The sequence below is a fragment of the Pochonia chlamydosporia genome, chromosome 4 (genome assembly GCF_001653235.2).
Source record: "Pochonia chlamydosporia 170 chromosome 4, whole genome shotgun sequence".
Classification (NCBI taxonomy): Eukaryota; Fungi; Ascomycota; class Sordariomycetes; order Hypocreales; family Clavicipitaceae; genus Pochonia; species Pochonia chlamydosporia.
In genome coordinates this window covers 3,030,361-3,049,054 of record NC_035793.1, presented here as the reverse complement: position 1 = coordinate 3,049,054, position 18,694 = coordinate 3,030,361, and the positions used below count along the sequence as shown (strand labels likewise).

Genomic DNA, 18,694 nt, shown 5'->3' with positions numbered 1-18,694 from the left:
TGCTCGTGGGAACATGGTGCAGTTTTTCCCCATTAAGGCTTCACACTTGAAGGTACGAAACACCAGACCAGTTGACGTCAACCAGACGGTACCTGCATGTGGCTACATACGTAAGTACCTGGGCATCTCCCCAGGCAACTCGTACCAAAGTTGAATTCTTGCGTCCGGTAGCATTGACAGCGTGAGCGCCGCCGGATTGGCAATGAGAATTGCAGCGCTGAGGCCAGAGTTTTAGCCGGACCCTTAAATCTTCGTGAGAAGCTCGATGTCGGGTAGAGCCCGAGCGTGCATGATCATTGCACTCAGAGAGTAAAGCATACATGTTGTGATTGACTGCGGGAAGTAGTAGTTAGTGAGCAAAAAGCCCCCGAGAAATCCTTGGGAAGACACAGCCGAACAAGAATCATTGAATTGATCCTGGGACACATGAAGATTTCTGGGGTCTCGGCCCAAGTTCAAGCATTTGGCCACTTGACAGGTCTGGTGCCATGAACATTGAATGCATGTGCTCCATGTCCGTACTCCGTATAAGTGACGGACAACCCCCTCAATGTTAATTCCGGGACGGAGGGTCTGGTGGGTCCCGGTCCGGCCAGACCCGGCCCCAGTTGTATTGACCAGACCAGTTGACTTTATGGGGTCTGGTCTGGTCTGGTGGTCAACGTACCATGCCGGCAGGGTACAGCGAGGTGCAGACACGGTACAAAGACCTGCAGAGGTGGTGCAAGCACTTGACATTTCAAAAGTGCAGGGAGGGCGCACCTTCTTGTTCCCGCACCCAATGCTAGTTTCAAATCGGAACTATACAAGCATGCGCTCACACTTGTTCCGATGGCCAGAACGAGCGCCACACAGAACCATGCCAGAGCCGTCTCTTGCTGACTGTTTTGTCCAATGGATAGCGCTCGTGACGCTGACCAGTTGGGCTAGGTGACAACAATACCGGGGAAGTAGCCGTCGATGAAGTTTTTGTGCAGCAAGAGATGGGAACCCGTCGTAGAGGTACTGGGTTAGGGTTTCAGAGTATGTGCTGCTGTGCGTGTAAATAGTTGGATTGGTAGGTTGCGATTCTAGGTCTTTGCTGTTTAACAGCTGCCACCGTTATAGGCATTAAATACAGGATAGAAGAGAAGATAAGTCTATGTCTCTCTTGAAAGATGGTTAGAGTCCCTGCAGGAAGTGAGGGTGTAACCTCTACAATTGCAAGCGAGGACCTCTGAGACTGGAGGATTCTAATCCAAAAAGAAGACCTGGACGGGGTCCCATATTGTCTGGTAAGTACGGTTCAATGTACTAGGTTCATAGCAGCAATATATTATGGTCGCAAAGAATAAGTATCTTTGCCTGATGCTTGTGGTTGTAGACGTGGGGAGATTGTGTTTTGTGGTCAATTGTTCCACACTGTCTTTGTCATGGGCCAAACATTGCAAGGCGGCTGAGGGGACATTTGGAGTGTCTACTACGCAGAACTTGAGACATAATTGTAGCACTGGTGGCGGCGGCATCTATTGACCAATTCACCTAATTAGTTCTTCATGTTGGCCACGTAAAATACCACACCCGACCCAAGTACAGCAGCTGGCCATAATCCTCCCACACCGACATAAAGTCTCCGTTTCCTGTCCTCCAAAATCAGACCAGACACCACATCCTCCAAAAATAGAGCAAATCCCTCCATGTCTACATTTGCAGGTAAAAAGCCCCGACAAATAACATCGAAGTCTTCCAGTGGATCCAGTTGTACGAGAGCCAGACCTTCTTGAGTTTAGCTTCTGGCCAGTTCAAAAAAAAAAGAAGGCCAAAAAAAGACATACAACAGCCGGTGTTCGCTGGTCGTCACCGACCCAACTACTAATCTGCCCCTTACCAGCTTGATTAAGGGAGAGCGGACGGGATCCCATATTGTCTGATAGGTATGGTCGTATGTACTAGGTGCATAGCAACAATCACTTATAACCGCGAGAGATAACAACGTTTTGCCAGATGTTTTTGATCGAAGACGTGGGGAATTTTTGTCGTCGTGTGGTCGGGAGTTCATTCAGCATTGTGTTTCGTTCTGTCCGAGTCGTCAGGCCCGAAGGGGGAGTGTGGCTCAAGATGATCCATCTGATGGGACGGACCACCATACCACATTCCCAGTGACTGACATTTTTTGCGTTGGCATTGCCGTGGTTTGATTGTCGCCAAGTTCAATGTCCGTCTCCATTGTCGCCTTTTGCCTCCAGAAACGAAACATCTCCATCTCTACCTCGCAACTCGAAACTCAACCTCCTTCGACGACACCCCATAAATCGTGTCCCGATCCTTCACCCACTGAAACAAACACGAGCCACACTGGCTCCTCACACCAAAAGTGTTTAGCTCAATCAACATGAAGTTCTTGTCATCGATGTGCAACACATCAAACGTGAAGCCCTGCCGCTGGAGATCCTCGAGCAACTCCCCCTCGCCAGCGTCATGCAAGCGACCAACAATCTGCGCGTGTATTTTCTCAATGCCGTCAAGAATCTTGAGCGCCGTCTCTTCCATCTCTTCTTTTGTTCCTTGTGCAAAAATCCAACGTTTATGCCACTTGTACTGGCTGACGGCAGTAATCCTAAGCGAGCTAGGCATACAAAACACACGATACTCTGCCTCGGTCCGCATTCTTTTGTCAAACGGCAGGAAATAGATGCACGCATGATTGGCGTCCGTATTGAGAATGTTGGTTAGCGCACTCCACGCTCTCTGCGATGTGGTCAGTCGTAGCATGATGTCGTCGACAGAGTGTAGCGACGCTTTGCCTGGTGTCGTCTCGGTGCCGTCCTTGGGCGAACATGCTCCGAGACGCATGAAGAGACCCTCCGTTGGAAATATTAGCTTCTCGAAAGAAGGGTTGACTTCTTCACGCAAGTCTTCTGCGTATGATAAGCTTAGCTGGCGGGTGTTGATTGACGCCCTTGCTGCTAGCACCACGGTGTTCATCTGGGACCGCGTGAGTGTGACGATTTGAAGTGCACTTTCCGGAAGCCCACGAGATCGTAGTATGAAGGGTGCCCATTGACTGAAAGATGTTGGCTCATTCGAGGGCACGGGAAGATCTGGCGCTTCTTTGGCTGTGTGAAAGCTGGTATTGAAATGGATTGCCAGCGCATTCTGGTCTATGTCGCTCTGGACGTCGGCGATGTCGATAAACGTGAGCTTCATTGTCTTTCGGTAAGGTAGTCTTGAGAGAAGACATAATTCTCGAATGTTCAATCTGGAGATTCAACAGAAAAGAAAGCAAAGCACCAAGGTAGGCAAAGGGAAGAGTCAAAGGGCAAAAAGGGGGAGGTCAGTTGTGACTGGCCTTGTGAGTCAGCCCGTTCAATGTTCAAATGTTGGGCGGCAAACGTCTCATCTCATCCCGTGCATGCATGCTCGCCTCACTTTCGGCGGCTAACTTGGACGCTCGTTGGTGGAACGTGAGCAATACGGAGTAATATGTGACCAAATGGTCAGGAGAAGCTCTAAATTTGACTTATCCAGGGGAAAGCTGTGAAATAAAAACAAGAATTGGCGCCTGGTTGTGCATGGTGCTGGGAATGCCTACTGTGGCAGCAAATGAGTGCTGCACTGTCGCGATACTGTCAATGTAGCCCCTAATCTTTTGACATGCTGCACTACAATGACTTATACTGCCATTATTTTTTGCATTTTCTAGGAACCATGTGTTACCTGAAAAAATGCCATTCGAATAAAAATACGGTCAACTGCGATTTCCGAAATGCAAGCACTGAGTGTAGCAGTGGATAATCGCGGCTCTTCTCCGACACATGCTGCTCCTTGAGGCTTAAATTTATGTGGCTGTACCTTGCTTCAGGACATTAAAGGCTACAAAGAATGCATACACCTTCTTAGAACCTGGAAACGTCTCCGTCGGTTGTCCAAATTTTACCACACATGAAGCCCGCTTATGTCTCGTTGTCAGTCCGACTCCATTGTCCCTGTGCAAGCTCAACCATAGTTGGTATACACTCGTTTTCCAAGTGCTTTTAAGGCAAACAAAACAGCCTCGCAAGTCTATAAGTGAGTCGGCATCGTGTCAATTGTGCCACGGGCAACACCCTCTTTTTTGAGACGATGCATCTGTGGCCCCAGCGCAGCCAACATGATCTTGTAGCACTGCATTTGATCCCTCGCCCTTGCGACTCTCCCGTATTCTCAACATTTATCCATCTTTTCTGTAGCGTAAGCTGTAAGAGTTGGACAGAAGCCTTGTTAGAATGCTCCACAATTGTGCAATCGAGTAACACCCTGGACGCGTGTTCATCTTATCAGATCTGATCTGTCTCCATATCTCGGCGCTACATCAGCTTCTCCGAGCATTAAAATCAGCACGATGCCCGTCAAAAACTTGCAAATTCCCCGCTTTCTATTCTTCTCCTGTCTTGGGCCGTGTCATTGACAGTATGGTTTTATTTTCAATTCTCGTTTTGCTATGCGCAATTACCCACCTTACATGGGCACATCACCACGAGGACGACAAGTTCAAACCCAGCAAAGACATTGCACGCCGTCGCTCACCTGACATCTTCAATGCAATCCACGATGCAATGCGACAATGGGGATCGTCAGTTCACCACAATGGAATGTCTATCTTCTTAGCAACAGTTCCCGAAGGCGTTCCCCTTCACCACGGAAACAACCAACCACAAACTCCTTCGGAGCCCGATTGGCTAGCATATGAAATCGAGCACGCAGAAGGATTCGCACGAGGCCACAAGACACCTCATGCTCCGCCAGGACATAAGAAGCCTCCTCACAGCCGAATGTTTGGAGATTCTCCTAATCAACAGAATGTGATGGGCAGCAAGATGCAATCGGCTCACAATGACGGTGGTTGGCTGCATGTATATAGAACCACTCGACCGCTGCAATTCCTCTACGTCGACGGCATGAGCGGAGGGAAAACTACCATGGGAACCCTGGACACGCAGGATTATCTACTTCGTGGCGACAGGTCGTACGGAGAGGCTGGACGGATCCGAGCCCAAGCCGGCGGAGGGCCTATGAATGAGCGGCAACGAGCGATAGACCTCTGCGGCCTTTGCAAGGAATGGGGCTTACAGGGAATTATACGGATGGAAGCTGGATTTGAGATTATTCAATGCAATTTCACCGACGGCCTGGAACAGATACAGGCGCTTCAACGTCCCGACCCTGCCAGCCGAGACGGTGATCAATGGAGGAGCATTCAGAACTTCGAATATCTCCGTGGCGTTGCAGCGAGATATTTCGACATAGGGTCTTCGCGAACCATCATCGACTACTCGTCCATGGTGTCTGCCTTTTTCTTCCCCGTCAATTTGACTAATCCGGATGAGACGCGGCCTGATTTGCCTCGACTTTCTAACACTACGGACGGCGAATTATTTGCCATCAAAGAATACTTGAAAGCGATAGTCGAGAGCCGCAAAGCAAAGTCTGCTCGCTCAGTAAACTGGCAAGGCATATCCGACATGATTGTCAGTCGATATGCCGACAGGCTCGACTACATGGTGAATTTCATCACGTCAGTGGACTCAATGGCAGCGGAAGTCAGCTTCCTCGTGGACCTCTTCATCGACTATTCTAGCACAGATGAATCCGTATCAGATGCCATCAGCCGCTGCACAAACTTTTACTTGCACGGGGTGACTCTGGAATCAGAACCCGACCACCTTGTACTTGAAGCGTTCAAGGGAGTCAATGCAGAAATTTGCACGACTCTTTTTGAGGTTCGCGAGCTATTAACTCCCTTGTTGCAGACTCGCGGCTCGTCTCTGCAGGCGGCTATCGAGAAACTGCAGTCTTTAATGAAGTTCCTTGGCTGGGCTCGCTTTAAGCAATGTTCTGGTTGTGGCGTCGACGAGGTCTGCATCATCCCCATGTGGCCGTTTGGGGCGGAGGAGGACTACTTTCATCCTCGGTGTAGTAATTCGTCGGATGAGCGTGGAGGGAAGAATTACTGGGGCGGGTTTCGACCTCCTGGAACTGGGAAAGGGCCTCAATCCACGGCAAGACGTGTAGTATGATATGGTGGTCGCATTGGAGCAGTAGTTTGGCAAACGCTGTCTGTTCCCCCCCGAGGTATGGCTACGTGCTAAATTTCTGTGGTCAATACTGCTCGCATATCGCTGTGGTGTAAGTCGACTAGACTATGGTCCAAGTTTAGGCAACATGGTAAAGAAGAGGTGAATAACTACATATAGCCTTGCGGCTTGACAGACACATGACGTAGGTTGCCCTGTTAGGTTTGCGTTCCAATCATAGACGGGCTATAAGCTTAAAAGTGATGAGGTTTGCGGTTGTACGGAAGAAGTTGTATTCGCCGCACAACCCGGCCACTCCTGTTTCTGCTCGGAGTCTGCGGAGTTACAAATACCATAATTAACTAGACGGGGTTCGTAGCTCACAAGCAGCTAACTCCATGTCGGAGCATACCATGTCCCACTCCGCAGCGACGCAGCTAGTATCGTGACATCCTTCATCAGGTAATCCGATAAAGCGCTTTACCGGAGTCAGTGGTTGGCCGATTCTACTTTCGTTCGGCTCGAAGTACCCCAGCGCAATTACTTTCTCCCATTCACACCTTTAGCGGCGAATACCTGCCAACTAGTTCGCCAAATGCTTCGCCTGTCTGATCACCTGCCTCTTCCTGCGGAACGCCCAACAAACCCGTACTTTGACCGCAATGTAAGACAGCTTGTTGCATCTTTATGTGTCGTGAGCAAGTAGGGAATTTGGTGTTCCTTGTTCCAATCTAGCGCGACCAGCCACCTTCTACTTACGCCAAACGTATTCCCTCTCGTAAAAGAGGACATTGGCGCTCAATCCTGATCCTTTGGCCGCAAAGCGTACATTTTCACAGGAAGTAGCCGTCGGGGCGACCGCTCTGGCAGCCCTCTCTGAAGCTCAGTCTTGACGATAGTTAAACCCGCCTCTTCAAAAATTTTACAGAAGCTGCTATCTTTCCTGGATGTGTGTTAGACCCCTTCCGACATTAGTATCGACAGCGCAACCTTCCAACTTACCTTGTAACGGTGCTATCTGTGCCGTCAAAAAGGTCCGTCTCTCCGGTGCTCAGGTTCTCCTTCACAACAATTAAGCCAGTAGTAGGGTTAAGGACCGTCTTGCTGAGGACTAAAAATCGCAAGAGCTGCTCATCCGTAAGATGACCCAAACACCATTGCAGCCAGATGAGGTCGTACTGTTGTCCAATGCTGGGCTGCCAGTCTTCTAATCCAACGTTGAAGATGTCTCGCACTCCTTGTTTGTCTTGTAAGGAGCTTGTGAATTTTGAAATGGGCTCAATGATGTCAACATGTTCAGAAACCCGAAGAAGCAAGCCTTCTGTCACTCTTCCAATCCTGTCGCAAAGTCAGAGTGTAAGTTTACAGCATACTACATGAAAGCTAAGAGTAATCATACTAACCCTGCGCCACCTTCAAGCACATTGGTAAGTGTGCGACGGTCATTCTTGGTGCCAATCCCAAACCTTGCTAAGAACGCTCGTGAGCCTTGAAGGTCAATTTTGCTAATCGACGAGAAGCCACCGCAAGTGGGAATGCCACCGAGCATCCCATCGACATCTCCTGCCGTGTTTTCCCAGTATTCCCTGCCCTTGGATGTATTGATTAGCCCATCAGGGGTTGAGGGACTTTGGTTTTGTTCTGTCATTTAGAAGGCACATCCGTCAAGGTTCAAATGCGGTGTTGTCGCCTGTGTCGAATTCATTGTTGGAAAGTTTTGAACAGCACAGCTGCAGACATGATTAGTCAGCCAATGCGCAGAAACCACATTGTGGCATTCACGGGCCGAAATGTTGGCACTCAATATTACAAAGATGGCTGGCAATATCTTGCTTGTTTTTGTCACGGGCCCTTGTGTAGCTGGAGTCTAGAACACCAACCTCCATCTCCTCTTCCCGCGTCTCTCTTTACGTCAGCCAATGTAGCAAACCTCTATGTGAGGCTCTGAGTGAAGCCATTACCATGCGGTGCAACCGAGGAATACCACACGGTGACCTGTGAGCGTATTTCCCGTCGTTTTGGTTAGCGACGCAGTTCTGAATTGTCGCCCTTAAATGGTAATGCCGGCACGAGCATCATGACCCAGTTACCGGCTAAAGAGCAATCCCAACATGCAGCCATGGATATGGCTGAGAGTCTGGTTCGCTGGGCGGCCGGCGAAGGAGTGAAACTTGATGGCATTGAACCCAAGGAGACGGCAGAGCATGGCTTTGGAATGGTGGCAATCCGCAAGCTACAGGTGCCCAAGTTCACCGCGATGTCGTATACCTCACCAAGCGTCAGCTAACTGTGCAGCAGGAAGGAGACGTTATTATGACTGTGCCTATCAAAACTATCCGGAGTTTAAGTACTGTCTCCAAGACAATTAGTTCCAAGCTGCCTCAGGACGCATCTATACATGGCCTCCTAGCGGCAGATCTTTTATTTAATCCTCCCAAGGCGACGCACTGGGGCAAACTGGTACCAAAGCTAGCAGATTTCCAAGAACAGGTGCCATACTTCTGGTCAAAAAGTCTACAGGAACTACTTCCCGTAGAAGCCAAAACCCTCTTAGCAAAGCAACAAGCCACGTTTCGCCGAGATTGGGAACAGTTCAAGATCGGCTTTCCGGATACAAATATGCAGGATTATTTATATGCTTGGTTCCTCGTTAGTACGAGGGCCTTCTACTACGAGACTCCTCAGACTCTACCGTACCCTTGGCATGATCGATTAGCTTTGCTACCGGTGGCAGACTTGTTCAACCACGCGGCCACTGGATGTTCCGTATCCTATTCGCTCTCCGGAAGCTACACCATAACTGCAGATCGCGAGTACGTGGAAGGCGAAGAGGTCTGCACCTCATATGGACGTCATTCCAACGATTTCCTGCTTGCGGAGTACGGGTTTGTGCTGCCAGATAATTCAGCCGACCTTGTATCCTTGGATGATGTGATACCCCCTAAGCTCAGCGGCGAACAGAAGGCTTCACTGGATGGAAAGGGGGTGCTGGGTAATTTTATGCTATCTGCTGACTCAAAACCATGCGACAGGACCAAGGCAGCATTGCATCAGCTGCTTAATGGCGCGGCAACGGAATCTGATGGGGGCCTAGATTCGCAAAACACCCCGTCGGGTACTGATGCATTGCTGTCATCGCTGCTTGCAGAGCTGCTAAATCGAATCAAAAGCACAAGAAGAGCTATATCGACTTCTGGTGCCGGTACCGCTTCCCAACGAGCAGTCCTTGTGCAACGGTGGGATCAAATTGAAGCGATTTTGAAGCAGTCGATTGAAGTGTTAGATAGATCATGATCGGCCTATTAGTATGTCTGTTTTTTTTTTTCTTGTATTGGAGCTTACGAACTTCGATGAGATCTTTCATAGCTTGATTCAATCGAATGCCACTCCTTGGTGAAAACCTCTGGACAACGCTAGCTTGCAGCGACAGATGTCTGTCGCTTTGTCATTACTTCCTAACTGAGATGAATCGGTGAATGCTGCAACATTGACATTGCCTCGCCTCCGGTCCAGGCAGCTACATAGAGGTTGAGGCGACGATCTATACGGCATCACTAAATTCGTTTCAACAAGTTGTACGCTTCCCCCGTTTCAACGAGGAAATAACCGTCATTCGTAAAGGAATCGCTTCACTTTGAGCATCCCACATTCCATTCGATTAGATTTAAGGAGAAAACAATCCGTGCCAATGCATACGTGAGAGTCAACAAACGTCACATGGTGGTTCATCTCCCGGCACCAGCTATAGTCTCGCCGGTGAAACCAAAAAGTCCATATAGATTGGCTGTGCTAGTCAGAAACGAGAACATAATGTGCTCATCAGGTCGAAATTGCACACAAACATAAGCGTAACATTTGGAGATAATATCGAAATATATGAGAAGCTAGGCACGAGGGAAGCTCACGCCCAGAGAGGCAGCAAGCACAAACAGCGGAAAGGGTGTAAAATACCACGCTAGCATACTAAAACACCATGATTCCATGATTTATCTGCAGACTGCCTATTCACATACCGTCGGGCATATCCTCCACGGTCATAGCCTCCTCGCCCCAGCTACTCCTCAGCTGTCTTCCCCCGCAACGAGGGCCTCCGTCTCAAGTTCCGTAAACTCTCCAAACAAGGCCATATCATCAAACGAGTTACTTAGGCTCATTAGCTGCGCGGCCAGAGGATCCACATCGGCCAAGTCGAGATCAACAATGAAACTTGCGCTGATGCTTTGGTCATGACTGTGGTGAATCCCCTTTTCATCGACTTGCGCCATGAGGGCCTGGGCTTTCGATGGGGTGATGACTTTTAAGCGAAGGGCAATCGACAAGAGGCTCTTATTAATAGCCCCGGCGACGCGAAATGCGCCGTATAGATCTGCATAGCTGTCCAGGCAGAGCATAAAGTATGGCCACCAGTAGGGGTCACTGGTGTTTTGCAGTACGGCATTTGCAATATGCAATGGCGCGACGTGCCAGAACGCAGCGTACTGTGCACATGGGTATGTAGAGTGGAACATGGTTGTAAGATGTTTAAGTTGATTTAGAGAGGCCGTGAATACGGCCACTGCAAAGTCATCTTGGATGAGGAGGTCAGTTGCGGCAGCGGCCGGTCGCGCAAAGGGTCGGAACAGCTGAAGTATGGAGACGTGGAACCAGATTCTGTGTAAATCGTGAGCTGGCGTTTCATTTACAGGTAATGGGATTTGCGCCTACTGAAAGATGATGCTATGGTGGGAGCTTTTGTCTCCCCTCACCAGCATCGTGTGCAGCTTGTCGGACCAAGCCAGCAGCCTCTGAAATATCCCACGTGCAAAGTGCAGAGACACACGATCCCGAATAGGCATCCTGCCAGACACATAGTAGACCGTTGTCCACTCGCGAGTGAGCAACCAAAATTCGCAGGTGGCTGGAAATGTTCTGCCCATGTAGTATGGCAAGCTTGGTGGATGTGTTGCGGCCCCAGTCCAATTGTTCGAGGTGAGATGGACACCTTTGCCAGGCGGATCAGTATTTGGCGGATATCTCGCCGCTGGCTCCTCCTCTTGAAACATTAAAGACCGCATACTGCATTCATGTTAGATATTGATTGCTGTCGGCATCGTCCAAGCTGAAGTAATTTACACAATCCAGTTGTACACGCCCCAAGCAGTGTGCGACTTTGCCATCGTCCAGTCATCTGGCTTTCGACCCTCTTCAACCGACGGGTCAACCATCGCAAGGTTTGGAAGTCCGAACAGACCCATTCGTTGAGCCATTTCGATGCCTAGATTTAAGTATGGAATACCCCCGTTATGTCCATTATATATGCTCGAGAGGCTGAGAAGCTGGGCAGCGGCGACAGTAGGCAGCGAGTCAAAACTTTGTTCCACCTTCCACAAAGAATCGGCTTCATTGAAACACGCTTCGCCAAGTGCAGTTGCCTGTGGATCAAAAGTACTGTACGCATGCTGAATGCTATTAGCAATCTTTCCGTCTAGTGCCGCAGAGGGACATTTAACTCACACATGCCCACGAAAGAATAGCAGAAACAAGAAGCTGAGAACAGTAACGAGTGCGACAGTCAATAAGATCAACCAGAAATAGGTTGGCATCGAAAAGTCCAAGCGTGGGATGATCCGTCTCGAGATATAGGGATATCAACGTTGCAGCCAGCTCCCTGGTAATAACTAGCCTACTCCAAAAGCTGATATTTAATAGGTCTAGCCGCGCATCGCAGTAGGCCGTCGACTTTACTTCACCATGTGGTTCGTTCCAGCTCGGTGCAGGCGAAACGATCGGCTGACTGGTTTCGGGTTCCGACATTGTGGATGCCGTTGGCGGGTTCAGACTGTAGCAGAACACGGTCTTTAGCTCATGCAATTCCCACTCCCTCTAAATATCGGGTCAGATGAAATAATACCTAAGCCCAATAGCATGCGGCTTGCCGCGCACATCCATGGATCGAGATAGATCGCCAGTAGCTGCCGCGTCCAGTGGCGCCAGCGTGGGATAGGCAATAGCATGACGAATCATCAGCTCAAACTCGATACTCCCTTGAGTTGGAGCACTGACTGATGCTAATGGTAACGTAAAGGGGGCTTGTACAGAATACGGTAGGAAGCTTGCTGGGTCCTCTGCTGTAGTTGTCTGTCGCAGCTCGCGGAGTGCAGCTATTGCTTCTGTTTCTGGTGCTAATCTTAACCTATCCATGATTGCGGCGAGCCTGCTATTCTCTTCCCTTAGTGCCTCGATCTCCCGCTTCTTTGCCATGGCAGGCGTTTCGGCGACGTTAGAGGTGTAAGTGCAATTTGTACCTCGTGCGACACAAGGCCCGCAAGCCGGCCGATGGCCATCACACTGACTTAACGATTAGTTTATCTCTTAGCATCTAAAAAGAATCGTATTCTGGCTAGGAGAAGCTTCACAAGCCATCACATACACCTGTCTTTTTGGCCCTGCAACTATTACATGCCATTACCGTCGCGTGGCGTTTCCGCTTGGCAGGCTCGGAAGATTCGGCCTCAGCCTGCCTTTCTACCTTGGACGTATCGGGAAGCGGCAGGATGTCTCGGTATCTTTTATGCATGACAGTCAAATCGTTGAAGAACGTAGACGGGTGCTTCGATGCATCATCCGAGCGATGCAGCATTTATTGGCCGTCCAGTCAACGGATTATTGCAAAACTCGGTTGGGTAGAATGTGGCGTCACCTGGCGCTGATGGGGTACTCGACCGCCGAGCCATGTGCTCATTTTGTGACTACGTACTGTTTGAAGAGGAACAGCACACGGCGACGAGCACAGCGACCGGCAAAAGTAAAGGCCAATAATTCAAAAGGGCATCAATGCTTCTGAACGACAAGCCAACATTGCCGACACTGCCGAGGTGTTGACAGGCTTGGCCATTCCAAAGCTAGAGAGGGCTTTCGGCATAAATAAAAAAAAATGAAAGAAAGAAAGAAAGAAAGAAATCACAGGACAAAAGTCGGGCTAGAAATGTCGGTCGAAACGAGAAAACAGCAGGTATTGCGGGCGTCGCTCCGCTTACTTTCTCAAGAGATGTTCTTATGAGCTCCGTCTCTCGAATAGGCGAACTGTAATTTGTCATCCTTTTCTCAAAGGCGCGCTTGTGTATCGAAGTGTGTCGGGCATAGAGAATTTTGTGAGTTCCTCATATTCTCAGATGTCACCACCAAGGTAGTCCGAATCCAAGACGGAACTTTGAGGATGCCACACCTAACAAAGAATTGTATCGCACCGCAGACGAAATCCTGGGTCAACGGAATCAGGTCCCTTTCGAAATTGTCCCCATATTTTGCCTTCATGTGTCCAGCAGAATGGTCGCAACACCAATAGCCAGCCAGTTGGACGATTCATACGTACCCCCGCGCTGCATATTCAGCGTCCTACTCAACTTTAAAGCGGAAACAGCTCTCTGTGACTCTGCTTGAGCTATCCCGCCACGGCATGTCGGCGTTTTCAATCATCGGCAATTGCCCTTGACGAAGAGCCTCGCACTCGGGCAATTTTTGCTCAATCAGGGCTCTTGGATATAGACAGAGCTAAGTCTGGCCACAAATACCAGTCGGCGGCGACACGGGGCAGGAGGTGGTCGCTTGGAGCTTTAGCGAACGTTAGTAATGCTTCCGAGTCTACAGCTCAACATTAAACCAAATCCCGCTGCCCGTCCGGTCCTATGCAGCCGGCCACCGGCTGTAGCAAGCTACCTTCCAGATGGTGATGTCGACATGGCAGGGGCCTGTTTAGAAGCCGTTTCCATACATTAGACTAAACCAGTCTGGACCAGGGTGTTTGTGGTGGTTGCAGGTTGAGGTCAAAGGTATGCTAGAGTTAGGCGAGAATTAGTCTCTGCGGCTTTCTGTCAAGTACCCTCCATCCCTCATGTCGTACTCAGAGCACTTATCGAAGCGATCAACGATTAGTATAAAACAAACATCCAAGAGGCAACTCACCCACGTGAGCCCCGTCCTTGCTTCGTTACGGAGTATTCTTGATAGCCGGGCAATGTGGTGATGGTTCGCTGTGTAAAGAAGTATGGGCGCTTCAACGCACTTCATCCAGGTCCAACGCCAGTTTGAAGTTCTTGAGTTGTAGATAACTCGAGTCCAAAAAATGTGCCGACTCTATGATGGATATCTAGATGGACGAGCCGGACAAATTACGCCGTCGACGAACGAATTATGTAGCGAGATTAGCACGGAAGTCCTCCAGCTTTCTCTATTGGCTCAGGATATCGAGAAATCATGCCTGATCCAATTACATACTGGGCGACATCAACCGGGAAAGCCTCCTCCGCCACTGATTGGTGTCATGATGAACCCCGCAAACTCTCATTTATCGCCTCTCCTCTGTGATGTCCACAACCTAGCACTTGGGCCATATTCACGGAAACATCTCGCCGCACGGGAAGCGTAGCTGAAGTTTCCATGTCGGTTATCATGTCGGGTGGCGGCACAGAAAAATGGTCATAGTAGCAGTGCATCAGGGATGCCACATGGATGTATTTCATCTCATATTCTGCGATTTGCTCTACTTCGCGCAATTACATCACCCAGTTCGATCCCTAAACCTTCTGGATCGAAATCCAATTCTTCATCGCTTAACAATTTGGAAAGTTGGTAGCGTATGGGCACGGCGAAGCCAAGAGCAATATCCCCATGCTCCAGTTCGTCCGTGGGGATATTACTGAAGTAGGGCGCCGTGTCATCTGGTAGCTGTACACTAATTTGATGTGCAACAGCTGCCAGTCCTTCAAGAAGAAGGTTTGATAGCGGATATACCTTTGCCTCGTGAATTATTTGGCAAGCTCGTGTAAATGTCTGCGACGCCGAAACTGAGGTGTTGACATAATCGAGCAGCGCCGTTGTGCATGTGTAGGCGAAATAAAGGATAGTCAGGGAGCCGTCGCGTTCGGAAGGGTGCCGATAAAGATGGCGATCAATATTCTGTATGATGCCTTGGCAGTGGCCAACAAAATTGTCCGCAGGGGCGTGCTCCTCGGAGAGCATTTGCGTGTCGTGATTCTGAACGAGTCGCGCGATGTTGGCAGCCACTACGTGGTGATACGCCCTGTATTGCGATATGAGGGCACTGCTAGTGAATATGATAGGAGACGGTTACAGTATGCTACTTACCATAAGTGGCAATGTTCGTAGTGGTGAGTCTCCTTGTATCCTTGTTCCTTGGGTAACTTGGCTTGCAGCATCTGCAACTCGTCGTAAAGCTGCGCTAGTTGTGAACTGCTAGCTCCAGGTCCGTTAAGGCGAGGCCTTAGCATGGCCTTGTTGAAGATTTCGGATAAATCACAAGCATACTTTAGTGTCAAATCATCCCTTTCGGACCCTATCCGCGCCTTGCCTGACCCTCCCTCGCCAGATTCACTCTGGGAATGCTCCATCCTATCGACTAACTCGTACAAATGAGGTATCTCTGGTGTAGAAAATAGCGATGGCCGCAAATAGACTGAGGAACATACACTGTAGTCATGTGAGTGTTTACGATGCGAAAATATGGTGGAAATAGAAGAAATGATAAAGACTTTGCCAAGCTGACCTGTCAAAACAGAACATCCCCCAAAGGGCTTTTAAAATGGCTCGACGCTTTTCGGGCGCATGAGTGTTGTTCGAAAGTGCCGCATTAACTCTTGGCATTACACGCTTCATCATTTCGTAACCTGCGGCGCGAAACAGATTTCCCGCTCGGTCGCGACCCATTATGGAACAGTACGAGAACATGATGAGGAGTGCCTGCGCAGTTGGGAGTGAGGGTTTCCCAGCCTCCAAGTCGAGCAGCCGTTTCGATTCAGAAAAGAATGCCTCCCCTAGGTCACCTTTATGTGTTGGGTTGGTTGCAAAGGTTGTGGCATAATAGCGCTAAGCAATCATGATTAGACAAGCAGGCAATTTGAGTACCAATACAATTCACATACCACTGTAAAGGCGCAAATAGCATTGACTAATAGCACGGAGCAAAACCATCCATTCTGAGACGACTGCGGGCCAGCTTGCATATCCTTGAGGAACATATCCCTATCAATGAATGACATGAGAAATCGCTGGTCTTTTTCGAAGAATATGCTGATAAGGCGTTTAAGGGTACTACTGTCAGTAACAGTAGTCCAAGGCGAGGTTGTGATGGGGATTAGTCGGCTTGGGTGTTGGGAAGGGCTTTGTGGCTCTACAGACACCATCTGCTTTTCCTCTGGCCCAGCGTGGAGTAACAGAAGATCGCCATCCCTAACAAGGCGGACAACCTCCAAAGGGTCTGCCGTTTCTCGGATACGCCTTAAAATTCCCACCGCTTCGTTCCATGATCTCGTCTGTAGGTAGTTGAAGAGCTCACGAAGCTGCTCACCAGCGGCTCGTCTCGAGGAAGCGCGAGTCTGATTAGGTTCAGCATCATATTCACAAGGAATGTTTCTGGTGCCGCATCTGTAGCAGATGGGTCGGTCGCCACTACACTAGAAATACAGAGCTTTAATACTATGCTCGTATATCGCGAAATGGGCGAGAGCTAAAATCCACCTTTGTTTTTGCCTTTTGACAAGCTGAGCATGCGACCAAAACAGGACGTCGCTCTTGTTCCACGTCCGGAACTTCGGGATTGTTAGATTGCCGGGGAGACTGAGCTGGCAGCAATGGTCGAAAACGTGAAGCCATGAATAGTATCGCCAAACAAGGGCAAAACGCGCAAGAAACCGGGTTGTGATCCGCGGCACGGAGCCGTATGGCTGTCGATTAAATGCTTGTGGTACGAAACGGCTTGGCGCAGAGCCTTGTGCATTGTTTCGCTTCGGACCAAAATACTCCCATATCCGAAGATATCGCAACTCAAGACCCTGATTTTTGCTTTGTAATCTGGTGATAGGCGGCGGCCTGGTAGTTGGAATCTTTGAGACGAACAATAATAGACTGATCGACTTCTGACGTCAGACTAATGTAATGCCTGGATTGGTATGAGATGAAGCAAAGAGGCGGCTCTGGTATTGGCAAAAATTTCTCATCACCACATGGTGGGGCACCACGGATTGATTGATTGATACAGTGCCCAAGGCGATGGTGGCTGCTCGGATGAGTCTTTGTTAGCACCGCACCACAGCCTGGGTGCGCTACTATAGCCACATTGGTAGTCGCCCATCATAGAACCAACGGAACAGCAATGTTTGAAGCCATTTCAACCCGCAAGAAATGGTTCGTCGTGGTCGTCGGCGCTGTTGGGCCTTGGTGGCGCTCTGATCGATAATTACCCTATCGGCCGTCGACAAACCTCAAAATCCGACGCGTTTTGAGCATTTGTGATTCATTAAAAACGAGTAGTGGGCATCCCGGTGTTTCCACATAGGATATGCGCGTGGATCGCAGCACCATTGAGTAGCACACACCCCACTGACGGCTAAACACAACAGCCTGGATGAGCCACGTTGACTGCAATGTTGCCTATTCGGTGCCAGAATCGCGGTTGGAGGGAAAAGGAGGACGTAGCGGACGGAATCCATATGGTATGTGCACAAGTAGCCCAGCGGCGGTTCACCGTCACCAAGTTTGCAGCACTTCCGGCGCCACCCATTTTGCCGCCCCGTACTTGCAGATCCGGTTGATCATGTTTTGATTTTATATCCAGGTATCTGCCCTCCTGCGCATTTTCCGCAAATATTTCCTTCGTATAGGTCGTCATTCTGGTATCTTGTTGCTGCAAATTTTTCATTGTCTGTGAGTCGTCAGAGCACCGGTTGGCCTGCTTCGAGTCAAGTTTCCGACTAGAATTCGCAAATCTCAAGGACCAGTCACAACGGCTCCCGTGACTCTAGATTAAATCGAACGGAACCCGTGGCCCATTGATAGGCAGATCGTGTAGAGTGATACCGACCGAGCAGGAGCACCCCTTGCTCTGGCGGGCTGTGGTCGAAGCAAAGTGCACTAGGACACAAGCAGCCGGCTTAACTGACGCACCTTGGTATCCTACTTCATCTGCTGGAATTATCGTGATCCATCGTCCCAAATTTCCCAGAAGATTGGAATCCACCCTGTAGAGTTCGTCGCGGTCGGGAGTCCAGCCCTGGTGTTCTTTGCCACCTGACAAAGGATGCAACATCATGGGATGTCTAGGTGCCAGCTCTGCGCGACATGATGAAGCTATTCGGCTTCCTCTCCACTCAAATTCTGGTCATGCTCCTATCAAAAGCAACATTGCAAGTCCCAGATTGCTCCCATGAGCAGCGGCAGTCGCGCGATTCGACATCGAGGCTCGTTGCTAGGCGGGTTTGATAACGATGGGGCATCAGCCACGAAGTATTTCTTCGAAAACAACGAAGATGAGGCATTCATAGAATATGAAGGAACTGTAGCTACGGCTGGGCCCATCATGTTATTATCACGAGAGGTTGAAGTTCAACTGGCACTGATGGGAATAAGAGGCTGCTCCTACAGAGCTCTGATTGGCTGGATGGGATGGAACCTTTATCCGAGCGTTTCGCGGCTTTTGATTGGTCCATATGCAGATGAAGCTTCACAGTGTCTTGGGGCAAACTACTCCCCCCCCTAGAGTTTCATGCAAGTACTCATCACGTTGGTACTCAGATATCATTTGATCTAAACTTCATCCTTTGCACACAATTACCATATTTCGTTTGGGCTCCGCTCTCACTTACTACGACACTTGGACATTAGTACTGTCG

The 18,694-nt window shown here is 49.5% G+C and overlaps 6 protein-coding genes across 6 annotated transcripts; 2 read left to right on the top strand and 4 right to left on the bottom strand.

Annotated features, from left to right (window-relative positions):
• Window positions 1–2,244: 2,244 nt before the first annotated feature.
• Window positions 2,245–3,186, bottom strand: VFPPC_08340 (hypothetical protein; the record flags this gene model as incomplete). Its single annotated transcript, XM_018287067.1, has 1 exon — window positions 2,245–3,186. One exon carries the CDS (start codon window positions 3,184–3,186, stop codon window positions 2,245–2,247), a length of 942 nt encoding a protein of 313 aa, XP_018143916.1.
• A 1,244-nt stretch (window positions 3,187–4,430) lies between these two features.
• Window positions 4,431–6,035, top strand: VFPPC_14385 (hypothetical protein; the record flags this gene model as incomplete). Its single annotated transcript, XM_018292154.1, has 1 exon — window positions 4,431–6,035. The coding sequence occupies one exon, from the start codon at window positions 4,431–4,433 to the stop codon at window positions 6,033–6,035; it is 1,605 nt and encodes a 534-aa protein (XP_018143915.1).
• Window positions 6,036–6,830: 795 nt separating this feature from the next.
• On the bottom strand, window positions 6,831–7,680 carry VFPPC_08339 (hypothetical protein; the record flags this gene model as incomplete). Its single annotated transcript, XM_018287066.1, has 3 exons — window positions 6,831–6,975; window positions 7,035–7,370; window positions 7,436–7,680. 3 exons carry the CDS (start codon window positions 7,678–7,680, stop codon window positions 6,831–6,833), a joined length of 726 nt encoding a protein of 241 aa, XP_018143914.1.
• A 429-nt stretch (window positions 7,681–8,109) lies between these two features.
• VFPPC_08338 (SET domain-containing protein) lies at window positions 8,110–9,326 on the top strand (the record flags this gene model as incomplete). The annotated part of the gene is made up of 2 exons (XM_018287065.1): window positions 8,110–8,271; window positions 8,331–9,326. The coding sequence occupies 2 exons, from the start codon at window positions 8,110–8,112 to the stop codon at window positions 9,324–9,326; spliced, it is 1,158 nt and encodes a 385-aa protein (XP_018143913.1).
• Window positions 9,327–10,093: 767 nt separating this feature from the next.
• Window positions 10,094–12,272, bottom strand: VFPPC_08337 (Zn(2)-C6 fungal-type DNA-binding domain-containing protein; the record flags this gene model as incomplete). Its single annotated transcript, XM_018287064.1, has 5 exons — window positions 10,094–10,682; window positions 10,737–11,087; window positions 11,145–11,470; window positions 11,526–11,894; window positions 11,955–12,272. The coding sequence occupies 5 exons, from the start codon at window positions 12,270–12,272 to the stop codon at window positions 10,094–10,096; spliced, it is 1,953 nt and encodes a 650-aa protein (XP_018143912.1).
• Window positions 12,273–14,531: 2,259 nt separating this feature from the next.
• VFPPC_08336 (fungal specific transcription factor domain-containing protein) lies at window positions 14,532–17,694 on the bottom strand (the record flags this gene model as incomplete). Its single annotated transcript, XM_018287063.1, has 5 exons — window positions 14,532–15,090; window positions 15,156–15,497; window positions 15,574–15,893; window positions 15,950–16,402; window positions 17,551–17,694. The coding sequence occupies 5 exons, from the start codon at window positions 17,692–17,694 to the stop codon at window positions 14,532–14,534; spliced, it is 1,818 nt and encodes a 605-aa protein (XP_018143911.1).
• Between the last annotated feature and the right edge of the window lie 1,000 nt (window positions 17,695–18,694).